At 40.4% G+C, this 16279-nt stretch overlaps 1 protein-coding gene across 1 annotated transcript; it reads right to left on the minus strand.

Annotated features, from left to right (window-relative positions):
• Positions 1-451: 451 nt before the first annotated feature.
• On the minus strand, positions 452-2344 carry LOC149245223 (uncharacterized). Its single transcript, XM_089457707.1, has one exon. The coding sequence runs from the start codon at positions 2085-2087 to the stop codon at positions 477-479; it is 1611 nt and encodes a 536-aa protein (XP_089313833.1). The 5' UTR covers positions 2088-2344; the 3' UTR covers positions 452-476.
• Between the last annotated feature and the right edge of the window lie 13935 nt (positions 2345-16279).

Here is a 16279-nt window from a genome sequence, read left to right on the forward strand (position 1 = left end):
TCTGATATATAGAGTGAGACTCTCAATTTATAGCAAACTGGGAAGAGTCCAGCATTTAAAAAGTTGGTTGGTAGGCATACCGAGCATTTAATAATTTACATAAGTGAACTTAAATACTGAGGATGTACACTGACATGTTGCAATGTTGCATGCTTCATCCATTTTCTAGTTGGCATCATCCACAGATTATACAGCTGTGTTTGTGTGCAAAGACCTTATCTTCAGCTTTCAAAGGCCATCTATTAACACATTTGTTCTTTTAATTTGCAAAATCCACTGCTTCTTTTAGTCATAGATGCAACCTGTCATTATTACTCAAGATATACTTGCTGGTATAGGATCAGTTGCAAAACATAGAAGATCCCCTACAATATTTGTTCAAGGTGTAATATTGAGTTGTTCAATCTTCTGTCATCGAAAGGAAAAATAAGTCCAAGCTGTTTGCTAACTATGACAATAACCTAATGAGCATCCGTTCAAATGGCATCAAAAAGTTCCTTGGTCCTTTCAAGGTTTTTTCCCTTTAGAACAGCCTGAATTAGCATGTCCCAGGCATCCAGGCCAGGACATATTTTCTTCCTTAATATTGCATTGAGGACATTTGTGATGTCTTCTGTATTAGATGACTTACAGAACCCATCTACAAGGATTGTATAAGTGAAAGTATTGGGAACACAACCCTTATCTAGCAGCTCTTCCAAAATTTGAAGAGTTTCATTAACTTTACCTGCCTTGCAGAATCCATTAATGAGCATGTTATATGTAAACATATTCGGAACGCATCCTTTTTCCAGCATATCATCCCAGAGCTTGCAGGCCTCCTGCAATTCACCCTCTTCACAAAGCCCATTAATCAGCGTGCTGTAAGTGAGAATATTTGGTACACAATCCCTGATCATCTCGTCAAAAAGCTTCCTTGCATTATAAACACGACCTTTCTTGCAAAGCCAATAAATAAGTGTATTGTAAACGCCATTATCCGGTGTACAATTCTTATTCAGCAGCCTCTTCCACAGCACTACGGCATCTTCCACCTTACCCTTACCGCAGAGACCATCAACAACCTTACTACAAAGGCTTGGGCTAGGTATCAACTTTTTGTCAACCATATCATCCAACAAGCTCACAGCCTCACCGAGTTTTCCCTCTTTGCAATAGGCTTCAATGACTACGCCGTAAGTAATGTCCGTCAAAGGACAGCCATTCTCTTCCATATGATCCATAAGCTTCACAGCTTCCTGCAATTCACCTCGCTTACAATACCCATCAATCAATATCGTATACGAAACTGTATCTGGAACCCAACCCTTGCTCGAAATTTCTTCAAACAGCCTCATTGCCCCGGGCATATCCCCACGGTTGCAAAGGCAGCTCATGATTGTGCTATAAGAAACAACGTTAGGAATGCATCCCTGTTTAGGCATTTCGTCAAACACTTTGTATGCAGCCTCTAAATCACCCATTTGACACAGGGCTTTGAGGATAATATTACAGGTAAAGACATTGGGTACCACACCAATTTTTCTACAGCTCATATACAGAGAGTGCACCATGTTAAAGCGCTTGGTCTGAACCATCGCATTGAGAAGTGTATTGAAGGATCTCACAGACGGATTGCACCGAAATTCATGCATGCTAGAGAAAACCTTCATGGCTTCCTTGGGTTTATTGGTCAAACCATAGCTTCTGATCACAAAAATGAACATATTTTCACTGCATTTAACATCGTCCAGCTTTAATTGCTGCAGAACATTCTCAAGGTCTTCAAATTTCCTGGACAACGCGAGCTTTTCGATCATTTTATAGTATGTTTGGTAAGTGTGCTTGTAACCCACATGGTAACGAGCTGCGTAGGTAAAGATGTCTAGGGCTAACCGGACGTCTTTAACGCGAGATAAAAGGCTAAGCATTCGCTTCGGGTTGAGATTTTGAGGCCAGCTAGTGATGGGGGGAGTCACAGTGGATATATTCGGCTCTTTGTCATTGGATTGTACGTCATTTTCTGCAGAAGAAAAGGCTGCAAACGATAACCTCAAAAAGCGGGATTGAGTATTGATTACCTGGACCTTTCTTAGCGCTGCAGCCATGGCTTAGACTACCGCTGCGTTACCCTTCTGATATGCTTGTGCAATTTACCAATATACAACTCATTGATTTTTGAATTTGCAAGCTACTCCATCCAATCCAAGTACAAAATATTGAAAATATACCTGTGAGTTCCATCCCATCAGAAGAATATCGGAATTACCAGAATCCGAATCCCTGTGAAATAAATTCCAAACCTGAGAAATTTAACCCAAGTGTACGAATTCCAAGTTTAGAAGACATTAATCAACTTTCCCGAGCTTAGAACTAAACATTAATCGAAAATTTTTCCTGTTTAAGAGGTTAGTTGAGTTTAGATTTAAACTAGTCCCAATGTTGTTTTAATGTTGGTACCAATAATATTGTCAGTTGAATGCTCTATATCCCACACAAACTAATAATTAACACTTCATAAATACAAAATTAATATGTTAATTAAATAACTAGTTAATAAATAATATTCAAAATGTAATATTTTTATATCTAAATATTTATAATAATAATAACCAAACATCAAAAAATAATGGTTAAGAGACTATTCACCATTTAGCTATAAGCATATAATGTTATTATCACGCTCAAAATATGAGATGATCACTGATATGAGATGAGATGATGAAGCAAATTAATAATATAATTATTTATATTTTTTTATTTATGGAGACAATGTAATTAGCATAATTATATTAATAAATGTGGTTGATATACACATGCATAATTATATTAGTAAATGTGGTTAAAAAACACCACTACATTAATAAATAAATGTGTAGTAAATATGGTTAAAAAATACCAATAAACTTTAATGGTATAAATCTAATATTAGTATTCATATTAATAAATATATAATAATAAAAATAATAATATTGTTAAAAAATAATTATTTTAATAAAATTATTATTATTATTATTGTTTAATTATTATTATTAGTAATTATTATTAAAACCATTTTAAAATATTTATTGTTATTACTATATAATAATAATAATTATTATTAATTAATATTATTACTATTGTTTCTCAATCGGGGTGCGAGCAGGAGGACGACCCCATTAAGACAGTTTCAATGCTAAGTATGCTAAGGTACAACACCACCGCCCCCCACACGCTCGAAGTGATGGGGATAGTGCCCTTTTGCATGCATAAGGATACCGCCACAAAGATGTTGAAAATAGCAACATGAAATGCTAAATATAGAAGTGCTAAATTTAGTACTACTATAAATAGCATTTCGGGATACCTTCCTATTTTAGTTAGTCCCTGAACTAAAATAGAGAAGTAAAATTCGAATTTGATCTTAGCAGTTGTTTGTAAAATAATTAATTAATTCAACTTGAGTTAATTAGTTGTAGAAAATCAAACATGAAGTTTATGTGGGGACATGCAACAGAGTCTCCATTGATTGAGGAATTTATCCATCAGTTAAAGAGATAAGGATGAGTTGTAATATTGAGTTGTAATTAATTGGCTCAGTTAACTGAGTCAAGTCCAGTTAGATTAGTTCAAACAGTTTGTTGAATTAATTATGGGTTTAGTTAGTTAATGCATGCATGTAACTGTTGCACTTCAGATAACTGAATATTCTCTCATAAATAACTCATGCATGTCAGTTTAGACAGACACCTAGTTGAGATCAGATGGAGGGACAGTTTACTATCAGTTGCAGGAATATTCTATTATGAATATCTCTTGCATGCAGAAGGAATTCATTCCTTGGAGATTGCGCAGTTACTTCTTAAGTTTAGTGAGTGTGTGATGAGGCCAATCACACAGGTGGCATCATTAGACCCCAAGAAAAACTGCGCAAGGAAATAGGAGGCTTGGAGGGCTAAGGAAAGGCATATCTTGTGTCTACTCAGTCTGTGAGCTGCATTGTTTGATTGCAGAGAGAGCATGATAGCTTGTGAGCTTATTCTTTTTGTAATATTGAACATATTTCCACTTGTATGATAATACAAAGATCGGGGTTTTTAGCTGAGGCTTTCCCCAGAGTATTCTTCTGTGTTCATGTGTGATTGCTTTCTCATTCTCAATTATATGTGATCTATTTGATCTTTCTTATAATTGATTAAGCTTCCGCAAGTTTGTTGTAAAAGTAGATCTTGTATTTTGCTTTAATATATTGCATAATATGTTGATCTACAGTGGGAATTTCTACATGGTATCAGAGCAAAGGTGATCAAAGCGAAGAACAATATACAAGAAGGGAGAAGTCTGAAGTTTGAGGTTTCTAAATATAGAAATCAAGTTCTTATCACATCTCAATTTCACCAATGGTGTTCAACGGTTTAAGACTCGAGTATGCCCTTGATGGCAACTCGAATTATATAGCCTGGAAGGATCACATGGAAGCAATATTAGAGGATAACGGTCTAAAGGACTTCATTGATCAAGAAGTCCCCAAGCCGACTGATGCTACAGAATTGGCAGAATGGAAGAAATGTGTGGCTAGAGTGAGAATCCTTCTGGAGGGAGTTCGAGACCACATAGTCTCGAGTCTCCATGGGAAGGAGACACCATTTTCGATGTGGAAAACATTGAAAGATCTATATCAGAACAGCAGTGATCAGAGGAAGTTGGCACTGAAAGACAAGCTTTGGAAAATCAAGTGTGAAAAGGGCGACACGATCTCTACATATCTAAATAAGCTCACCACCTGCAGGGATGAGCCTGGAAGTGTAGGGATCACGACTGCCAATGATGACATGGTGAGTCTTGCACTCCTCGGTCTTCCTAAGAGATGGCATAGCTACCAAGACTCGGTTAATGGAAGAGAAAAACTGTCAGATTGGGAACGACTTTGGTCAGATCTGATGCAGGAGGAGATAAGAAGAAGCACCAGAGATGGATCCTCATCAAAGCAAGATGATGAGGAAAATCTAGCCTTAGCGAGTAAGGCGAGGAAGGGGAAAGGGAAGGCGTCCCATCCCAAATCCAGTTCTTCCCATGGTGGGAAGAAGTTTGACAAATTGAAAGTGCGATGCTTTCATTGTCATGAAGTGGGCCATTATGCTACGAATTGTCCACAGAAGAAATCCAAGAAGGGATCCTCGAAGGGATCTGATGGTGAGGCACTGGCCTCACAGTTTGAGTTGGATTTCTCTCTTATCACATGCATGATTTCATCCATGGTGGGATATGTGTGGTCCCTGGACAGTGGACCTTCATTCCACATGTCAGGTGACAAGAATCTTTTTAGTACCTTGGAGGAGAAGGATATCCAGATGCGGATTGAGATGGGCGATGATGGAAAGTACCATGTTTCAGGTGAAGGTACGGTTGTGTTTCAGAGGGAGCATGGAGCTCCCCTCACCCTGACTAATGTAAAGTATGTACCAGGTCTGAAGAAGAATCTTGTGTTTGTCGCTATGCTAGAAGATAAAGGCTATGATGTAGTCTTTAGTAAAGGAAAGATATTCCTAAGGTGTATCGGTACTAGATAAACAAAACGAATCGGGATTCGAGTAAAAAATCTCTACAAGTTGGAGGTAGACGACTGTGCTGCATTGAGTTCCAAAGCTAAGATGGTGTAGAGCCAAGATGTTGGCAAGCTATGGCATAGAAGACTAGGCCACTTGCACCATGGAGCCCTGAAGATCATGCAGTAGATTGCTATCGGGCTACCCAAGGGAAAACTGGAGCAAACGAATACATGCAAAGGTTGTACCTTAGGTAAGTATGTGAAATCTTCCTTTCCGGATCGAGACAGTAGAGCTGGAGCAATCCTGGAGTGAGGTCACTCAGATGTTTGTGGACCATTCTCTATAACCTCACCGCTAAACAAAGGTACTATGTTATTTTTATTGATGATTTTTCTCGTAGATGCTGGATCTACTTTATGCAAAATAAGGATCATACCTTATTGAGGTTTTGTGAGTTTAAAGCCTTTGCAAAGAAAGAATCTGGAAAGAAAATAAAAGCCTTGTGTAGTGACAATGGTGGAGAGTATGTCTCCCAACAGTTTAAGGACTATTGCGCTGCAGAAGGAATTAAACGGGAGTTGACGGCACCCCATAACCCACAACAGAATGGGGTGGCCGAAAGGAAGAACAGATCGATTTTGGGAGTAGATGGAGTGATGTTGCATGACCAAAGCCTACCACTGCATTTGTCGGCTGAGGCATGCAATACAACAGTATACGTGGATAACAGAAGCCTGCACCGTATACTAGGAATGAAGACACCTATGGAGGCCTTTTCTGGGAAGCGACCAGATGTGAGTCACTTCCAAATCTTTGGATCATCAGTTTACTATCATGTGACCAAATATGCCTGGAAGAAGCTAGATCCAACAGCTGAGTTGGGAATACTTGCGGGGTACACGGATACACCCCACAACTATCGAGTGTACCTGCCTACCAGTCAGAGGACAATGGTATGTAGGGATCTAAAGTTTGAAAAGCAGAAAGCCATGCGATTATCACTTGAGAGGGAGCTCAAGTTGCATGTAGATGAGGAAATTTCAGTTCCTAAGGAGGAGGAGCCTCAAATTGATGTGGAGCAACCGCATGCAAAGGATCTGGGAGTGAAGACATCCACTCATGCTGAGACTTCCAGAGATGGGCAGAAACACTCAAGGGAAGCTGACAAGTTGATGCTGGATGTGCGGGAGAATGTGGGACAACCATCTTCTCAATGCAGACAGAGGAGGTTGCCCGAACGATACACTAGGTACATGGCCCTAGTTGGGGAGTGTGTAGATACCCGACCTTCTTCATTCGAGAAGGCAGTGTAGCAACCAGTTTGAGTTGATGCAATGGTAGAGGAGTACGACTCTATCATTCGGAACAATGTGTGGGATGTTGTCCCAAGACCTTAGGGCAAGTCAGTGGTTAGTTTGTTATAGACATATTTGGGCACTGCAACCCCAGTCACATATGTCCATAAACCAAGGGCTTATGAGTCCCTAAAAGTGTTGTTTCATACCCTAAAGGAACAAGGTCAGCTGATTACATCATCACCCATAAGTTCTCCACAGAAAACTGCTCAGAAATGGTCAAAACTGGACCATCCATATTGCTCAGTGCTAAGGGTGCGATGGGCGAGAGTAGACAAATGGCAGAGACAGTTTGCAAGGTGGATGATCATGGAATCTTCTAGACACTTCTCCTATGACACTTGCCTCTCTGAATTCGCCCAGGGATGAGTAAGAGATCATCAATCTCCAAGTGGAATCAAGAACTATCAGAGAGAAGACAGTAATCAAAATCCTAGAAGCTGACTCACCCCCTTGCAATCATCTATATATGGATCCCTCATCCTAGAGATCCAGAGGCTGGAATCTTGTATCTTGTAAGGAAGTGTTGTTGGTTTCTTGGTGGAACATCATAGTGTTGGGTGATCTAAGCTTTTCATGAGGTGAAGAAGGGCTTTCATGCTGGGAGGATGACGCTGGGTCAGATCAATGGGTTGTAATCCTCTCTTCTAATCTTTACATCAATAAAGCTATTCAAGTTTTCCTCCACATTCTTGTATGTCTGATAATATGTGCATTTGTGTGGTCAATATATATCTGGTCCTATATTGTTTATGATTGTAGATCTCTGCACTTTGAAGGTATTATGCTGCTTTGACTTTACAGGTACTCTTTGAAGCAGAGTGGTCAAGGAAAGAGCGGCAAAGACCTGTCAGAGAGGAGAAGGAACAAGCAAGGAACCGAGCGAAAGATTGAGGTTGGTATTCTTTGCTCCTCCCCTATCTACTTCTCGTAAAGGAAAACGAAAGTAACTTTAATCTGTTTGTTTCTAAGATAGCTACCCGTCTTAGTGGGACTAGCAGCTCTGCATAGACACTAGATTTCTCGATAACAAAATGGTGACTCCACTGGGGAGCGAATAGCTTGTTTGCTTGTCTATATTTGTTTACTTTATAAACGACAGACGGAGCCTAAAGTCAAGCCAGCTAACCTTCGAACTGCATTTGCTATGCAAGTGCAAAGTAGATCAATGTTGCTTCAGTCTATCTCCGGGTTTTGTTTATAAACTGAACAATTGATTTGCAAACATCCTAATTGCCCTGGTGGTGGCTCAAGTAGCCTCATTAGATCATCCCTTGTGATCTGTATTTACTAACTATCATTGGCTCGGCCTAAATCCCTGAATGAAACTGCAAACTGTGACCAGAACCAAGTTGAAGTCTCGTCCCTGGACCAGCGCACCTTCTCCTCTTGGGAATCTGGATGCATCACACCTCCCGTGTGCAGTAGGTGAGATGCATCACTCTTTCCCTGTGTTACAGGTGCGATGATCAGATAAGACCTCTTCTACTTCCAGTTTTTGGTTTTTTGTTCCTCTCTTCAGCTTTATTCGGGAGTTTTGTTGTCTGTGATCAGTATACCACTGTGGAAACTCCCTTCCTTTGCATGATTCAACCTCCATAGTACAAAGAACTATAAATGTTTTTATGTATTGTTCGCCATTTACGGTTCTCCTTTACAAAGAAGTAGCGTAATCAAACTGTCGTCTTTTGATTTGGAAGTGTCACAAGTGTCGTTTTCAGTCAAAGAAAATAATCCTACTGTTCTTGATGGTCAATTACACTGTTACTCTTGTATTTGATTTGAATTAATAGTTTTTCAAGTGTCGAAATCAGTTTTCAATTCAAAATTGCAAAGTGTCGTCATTATCTTCCTTTCGTCTTTTGAAAAGAAAATCATTAGTATTGTTGCTTGAAACGATTTAGATTTGTACTTAGCATTCTTTTTGTCATTCACACATTAAGCAAACGAAAACAAATACATGCATGTGCATTTGCATTTAGATTGCTTGTTGATTTTGATTTAGGACAGTGCATCTAGTATGTGCTCTCTGCGCTATGTTGAAAGAATCTTGCTTCTCTTTCCTTAGTAGCTAGGATTTTCATTGCAAAAAGAAGATTAAATGATTGTTTATCATCTTAGATTGCATTTTAGGAATTGTATATCTACATCACGCAATGAACCTTAAAGGCAAACTTCTTAAGAAAGATCAACTGTAAAATAAATTCAATGAGCATAAAAACGCTTTGGAACCTAACGCACAACATTTAGAAGTCTAGGCTAGAGAAATATTCCGGCGTCGTAAAGCATGGTAACTGTCGCTTTCGTCATAGGTTGGGTAATTCCTCCTCTTTGAGACGACAAGTGCCAGTACGGACTTGTGCTCCCGCGTACCGTCAAGTATATATTGGGAGACCACAATAGGCTATATCCTTTATCCTTAGGAAGCCGTGTCTACCGCCCTATCGATCACAATGCACTGAACACAGCATTCGGGAAGATTGACTGCCATACCGTAAAAAGTATTCTGTAGTTTTGCGATTGGTTTGGTAATCCCTCTGTCTAGATTTCCAGAGTAGTCTCTTTTGTTCCTTTTCAAACTCCTTAAAGGAAAAGGTCCATCTGAGCACTTGTCACTTCAGGCTCATTAAAAATTGAAGGCGACTAGAGTCATCTTTAGCTTTTTCTCGACTCTTAAAAATTGAAAAAGTAAGTTGTGTCAAAGCGTCTAAAATTCATTTAATTGGGAATCAGTTTTTCCCCTTTTGAGTTGATCGAGTAATCCGAAATCGTGGAAGAAAGTCAAACGAAACCCCGTCGTTCGCGGAGATTAACGAGTCAACCGTCTTTGACTCCGGAAATGAAACTATTCCGAACAAAGTGAAATCATTTAACTAGATCAAAATCCCCTGGTTTGCTTGGAACTTGTGTTCCAACATCCTCAGGGACTCCGGTTACTCCAACCATTTCTTGTATCCCTGCCTTTATAGAAGAAGTTCCATGGCGATAGGAGGACATTAGAACTGATCCTAGTGTAATGGTAAACACTTCTATTCCTGAACTGGCTCCATCTACAGCTGATTCAGAAGGTGTTACCCCTCCAACATCTGTCGCTGTAGAGTCTATACCTTCTTCGGCACCAGAAATATTTTACGGACTTGACGGTCTACCTCTCCCACCTGGATTGATTGCTATAGAAGATATTGTGGAGGATCCTCCATCCAGTACTCCATTGCATTTTGGAGACGGGGTCACCCTATATCCTTCTTCATCAGAAGTTAATCTCCCTTCATCACAAGTTCCTGTAGAATCACTAGGAAATCTTTTGGATAGACTAGATATGTCTGAACAACTGTCGACATCTAGGACTATGTCATCTGACACAGCAGCAGCAGAACCTCCTACTGCTACTCCAACAATGTTCGTCGGTGTACCATCTGTCCCAACTAGCTCTCAACCGCTAGATGGAGTCCATCCAGGGACTGTTTCGACAATATGGTCTGTTCCTGTTTGTTTGTCCGGAATAATATCTGGAATCCCTTATGTTGAGTCTCAACAAATTGATCCTTCGCAGCAGTATCAATTTGGGCAACCCGGTCCCCAAAGGCAAATCCTTCCTTTGAGCACTGGATTGCCGCCGTATGGGGGGCAGTATGCCCTTTCATTGTTCCCTCTGGGGGAACAACCATATGACAGCTCGCAACATAATTCAGGTCATGCTAGAATTAAATCTGGTGGTTGGGTACCAACACTACCTCAACAACCAAGGTTGTATACTCAATGCAACAAAGTTTACCTATGTCAAATATCCCCACTACACCGCCCATTGTGACAGTGTTGCAAGTAAAAGCGTTGCCTGTTGTATTCCGACCTCAAGTTTCTCAGGTCGTAATACAACAACCTCTTGTATCCATGACGCAACCACAATCACCGATTAGTGGCTCCTTAACTGGAGTGACCCAGGCTCAAACGGGTACTATTACCCCTCATCTTGGTCAAACAACCAATATTGGACAACAGCAAATGGATTCACAACCATGGTTGGTGCAATATCAACAACCGCAATTCCAACAAGCTTACCAAGGATCCGAGCAACAAATCTTTGCAAGTAATGGGCAGCCGTATATTCAAAACGGTCAACATCAATCATATCATAATGGTTATGCCCATCAACCTTACCAAAGTTATCAACATCACATGCATTATGCTGATATGCAAATATCGACTGCTCAGGCAATCCCATCTTATCCTGGGGATGCATCACCGAACTTGAATCAACAGTTGCCCTTTGTGGCGACTTTAGAGTTACCATATCTAAATCGGCTAACAAACGATCCAATTGCTTATGCCCCTTGGTGGCCGGCAATTCCTCACAAACTTCCGTCAGATATAAATTTAATGGAAATCCGGGTGAAGACCCGCCGAATCATGTGATGACCTTTCATCTGTGGTGTTCATCCAACACTCTCAATGATGATTCGATTAGGCTTCGCCTTTCTCAGCGAACGTTAATCGGTCCGTCAACAAAATGGTACATCGAATTGCCCAGAGCTTCATTCGATAACTTCAACGCCCTTGCCACGACCTTTTTAACCCATTTTCAGTTACCAATAAGGTACGAAACAGGAACAGAGCATCTTACCAATTTCAAGCAAATGACGGCCACCCACATATCTGATCATATTAATGAGTGGTGACGTCGTCATAGATTGGTAAAAACATATGTTCTTGATCAGCTACTAGCTGAATGGTTTATTAAGTCATTATTACCTTCTATTACAGAAGATGTGGCAAAGGGAGGGGTTGTCACTGAAGAGCAAGTCATTCCTCGTGCGCAATATCTAGACTTGATCTATACTTAGTCTGCACGCTCTATGAAAAAATCCCTAATGCTCCAAGACCAAAATTTTCCATTCCTCCTCCTCCTAAATCAAACAAGGACTCTCATGCTGGCAATGGCGTGACAGGTACAACAAGCATGAAATCGAAAAAGGCTACATCTAAGAAAGCCCGTAAGATTAATGATTAAAATGCAAATGAAGAACTTCTCGCCTCGGAGGTAAATGTCGTGTCGACTGATAAAGGCAAATAACTGGAGCAACCAGGAGGCAAGAAGAAAAAGAAAAGGAAAAAGAAGAAACATGAGGGGTTGTCTCCTGAAAAATCTTCTGCAAACCCTTCTGGGCAAAGGAAACCCCCTGCGGGGTTTCAAATATGCGATGAGGATCATTGGACAAGAGATTTTCCACATAAAGCTGAAGTTAAGAAACTCTTTAAGAGTTCAAAAACCTCAGCGGTGTTGACTAATCTGTTTCCGAGCCTAGAAATAAACCTGGTTGCTAGTGATCGTGTTTCCCCATCCCAAGCGCTTATGTTGTCCATTTCAAAACAGCAAAATGATGCTTTGATATCGACAAGGAATAAAGATTATGGGAATCCACAGCTGTCGAACAACAATGCTACTGATCAACCTAGTAGTTCGACAACAACTTCAACCGAAGTTGTGCCACCCATCATTCCTGAGCTAACGATAAAGCCACCAAAGGGAGTAGTACACAAATCGACATTTAATCCTCGTGCTAGAGCAGCACATAATTATAATATAGTAGAGGACCTTTCCCAATCGTCGTCCGCTATGTCGACACTTGAGGCACTGCAAAATTGCCCCTCCCAGAAGCAGGCTCTATTATCAGCAATAGGTGGGATTGACCCAGCGGATTCCAATCTTGTGGCCTTTAATCATAAAGGATATGAACCTCAGTTACCAACTCAATTAGCTTTCCTCATCCAAGTGAAAGCCCTCAACAAAACTATTCATCGAACAATTATTGATGGAGGGGCATCTACATGTATTATGTCAATGAGTTGTTGGAAAACTTTAGGCTCACCACCCTTGTCGCGATCGTCAATGACGTTAAAAGCATTTGATGGATGAACATACACTCCATACGGGATTTTAAGTAACTTGCAAGTCGAATTGGGGGGAAAAACAGTAGAAATTGATGTTGAAGTTATCGATGGAAACCTCGATTACAACATCCTACTAGGAAGGCCCTAGATTTATGCTATGGCTGCTGTTGTGTCAACATACTTCAGAAAGATTGCATTTCCTTTTCAAGGAGAGATTATAATCGTCGACCAAAAAACCTTTCTCCCCAACAGTTCACAAGTTACGGGAAGCATTCTGATGATCCACGGAAGCTCTCAGTCGCTTCAAAATATCGGAGTAGGCCTACTAAAAGACCCTACATTGATGGGTAATTTTTCCCTTCCGCCTCCAAACACTCTAGCGGAAGTGGCCATGGTGGGAAACTGCAATATGATATCTTCTAGATTCAGAATATTCCTGAACATTTTGACAGCATGGATCATCGCCATTTTAGAAATATTGTAGCAATCAATTTTCTTGGCCTAGGGGGCAAACCCAAATCAACGCTCATCGAGTGTTTGGATAGATAGGTCTAAGGAATATGGTATCTCTTCAAATCCTTGGTCGCATATACATTCTACAGACGAAGGAATCATTCAATCAATGATGATAGGAGAGGAACCATGGGAAGATTACCACCATCATTCCCATCTTCCAGATTACCACAAAGATTATTCCAGTAAACTTAATCATCCTTCAGTTTTTTATTTTCTATCAAATACTGTAAATACGGTGGATTATGAGGATAGTTCTTTTACTGTGTCAACCTCATTAAAAAATGAAACAACTCCCTTTCCAAATCTAAGTCGAGTCTTTCAAAGATCTCGAAGGTAAACCTTCATTCCAACCATCGTGTTGAATGCAATGAAGCTTGGGGGGCATGTACCTCGATTTGCGTTATTATGTTGGGGGCATGCGAACTTATAACAAGCATAGTTTTTCGTTTCAAGCTTGTGTAAACATGAAATTGAATCTAAGCATATGTTGTCGCATGGTTCAAGCTCATTAAAAAATAAACCAGGCCACGAGCAGTGTTACCGCAGGGTTCAAGCTCGTTAAAAAATAAACCCGCCACGAGCAGTTTTACGCAAAGTTCAAGCTCGTTAAAAATTAAACCTAAGCAATGAGAAAATGTTCCCCCAGAGTTTAAGCTCATTAAAAAATGAACCAACCTCCGGTAAATAACCATTGTGAATGCATTATCATCAGCTTTTGAGCCTTGGTCGTGTTCTTACCATCACCTCCACTCTGTTTTAGCCGATCATACGCCTCCATTTGATTGTTTACCTTTTTTGAGGAACAGCTGTGACATGTGATTCTATTAGCCATCCTTGTGACACTGCCGTGATTGGAAAATTCCAAACCTTACCTGGAATTAGCAACTACCCGAAAATATCACTCGTTCCTAAAAACAAGTCTCTTTTAAGCTCTTTTCATCTGACTCGTAAAATATGAAAAGATTGCCGAGCAATTGGCCTCTCCAGCTCATTAAAATGATCGGAAGTGTTATCCCTCCTCTAGATTTTAATCTTTTTGGACCTAAGGGATCATTACACAAAAAGATCAAGCACTTGTCTTGTTCGGCTCGTTAAAACTATCGAAAATTCATCCCTTTCGTATTGTTTTATACTTTTTCGGACTTAAGGGATTATATGACGAAAAAGGATTGCTGGAGTTTCCTTTCCGTCCCTTTTCAGACTCTCTAAAATTGAAAAAGGATCGAGTTATCTTTGTCGTTAAACTCGTTAAAACCAATAGAGACAAACTTGTCCATGTAGACAAGAATGAGTTTCACTGTCGCTAGGCTCATTAAAACATAGCGACGGGTTTGCACGAAGGGCAAATTATAGAACAAACATATGTTATCCTCCTCAAGCTTGACAAAAATAAAGAGGTACTGGTCAGCAATGACTGGGGAAAAATTGGGAAGAAAACTTGAAGAAACTTTATTGGTAGCAAGTCGCTCTTGAACATCACACTTTCACTCCATCACCATGATTGAGTCAGGTTGGGTTATTCCGTTCACCGGTCATATTACCATTGGTCCACTGTACCATCCATTTTTGGGGTAAACGCTACCAATCCATTTCAGTGTCGCCGGTATGTTCAAGAGAAGTCGCTCAGAGAATTCACCAACCCAGCTTGTGTCTCATCCACTGCAATAACTTTATGCTTCATTCTTTCATGACCTCCACCCTGAACCCTATATCATCAGATCGTTTTCACCTCCACAAAATCATTTGCTCTGTTCCATGTCGTAGATGTGGGATTCATTAAGGCCCTCCTATGACGGGTCACTTCTTGTCGACTTCAGCTCATTATCCAAGAAGTCGACCTAGGAACAACCCTTTTAGTTCTTTGAAGCTTGCATGCCTCAATGGAAAGTTTCTCACTTCCGGCGACAGGTTTACATCAATGGCCTTAGACCGAAAGATTTTGCGTGGTGTTCGACACCAAGTCCCATTTTCACACCACGTGAATTGTACTGTCGTACCTTGAGGGTCATCATCATTATTGGTGATTCCTCTCGCGCCTGTTAACAACTTACATCATTGGCTGGTAATTAGGTGATGTCTTTCCATGTTTGACTCCAGAACATCTTTTCACATGGATCGACTTGTACTTCGGGCGAAGATTGAAATAGTTTGAAGACCCCGGATCTAGTTTCATCCATCCAGGTTGCGATATATTCAGGAAAATAAAGACATCAAATGTACATCATTGTTGCACAGATGATCATCCAAATCAAAGGATGATGGCTCTATCGGAATCATCAGTCTGCCACACAGATGGTTGTCTGTCCTATGTACATGAAAATGAATTTATAAAGTTGAGCATGGGAATGCCCGCCTCAGCTAGATCATGAAAATATTATGAAGATAATGTATTATATTGTATCTTATTACAGGTCACCTTCTAGTTCGAAAAACCTCGGATCCTCATGATAAAGCATTTCACCCGACATCAAAAGATTTACGACCTCATGCTTTAGGGGGCAACTGTTATAGACATATTTGGGCACTGCAACCCCAATCACATATGTCCATAAACCAAGGGATTCTAAGTCCCTAAAAGTGCTATTTCATACCGTAAAGGAGCAAGGTCAGCTAATTACATCATCTCCCAGAAGTTCTCCATGAAAAACTACTCAGAACTGGTCAAAACTAGACCATCTCACTTGCTCCATGGTCAAGGTGCGATGCATCTCACCTACTACACACGGGAGGTGCGATGCATACTGAAAATTACTTCTATAGGGTGCGATGATCGAGAATAGACAAATGGCAGAGACAGTTTGCTAAGTGGATGATCAAGGAATCTTCTAGAAACTTCTCCTGTGACACTTGCCTCTCTGAATTCGACTAGGGATGAGTAAGAGATCATCAATGTCCAAGTGGAATCAAGAACTATCACAGAGAAGACAGTAATCAAAATCCCAGAAGCTGACTCACCCCCTTGCAATCATCTATATATGGATCCCTCATCCCAGAGATCCAGGGGATGGAATC

Source organism: Pinus tabuliformis, chromosome 7, assembly GCF_031772625.1.
Source record: "Pinus tabuliformis cultivar Carrire ecotype Pingquan chromosome 7, CPIR1, whole genome shotgun sequence".
NCBI classification, from domain to species: domain Eukaryota; kingdom Viridiplantae; phylum Streptophyta; class Pinopsida; order Pinales; family Pinaceae; genus Pinus; species Pinus tabuliformis.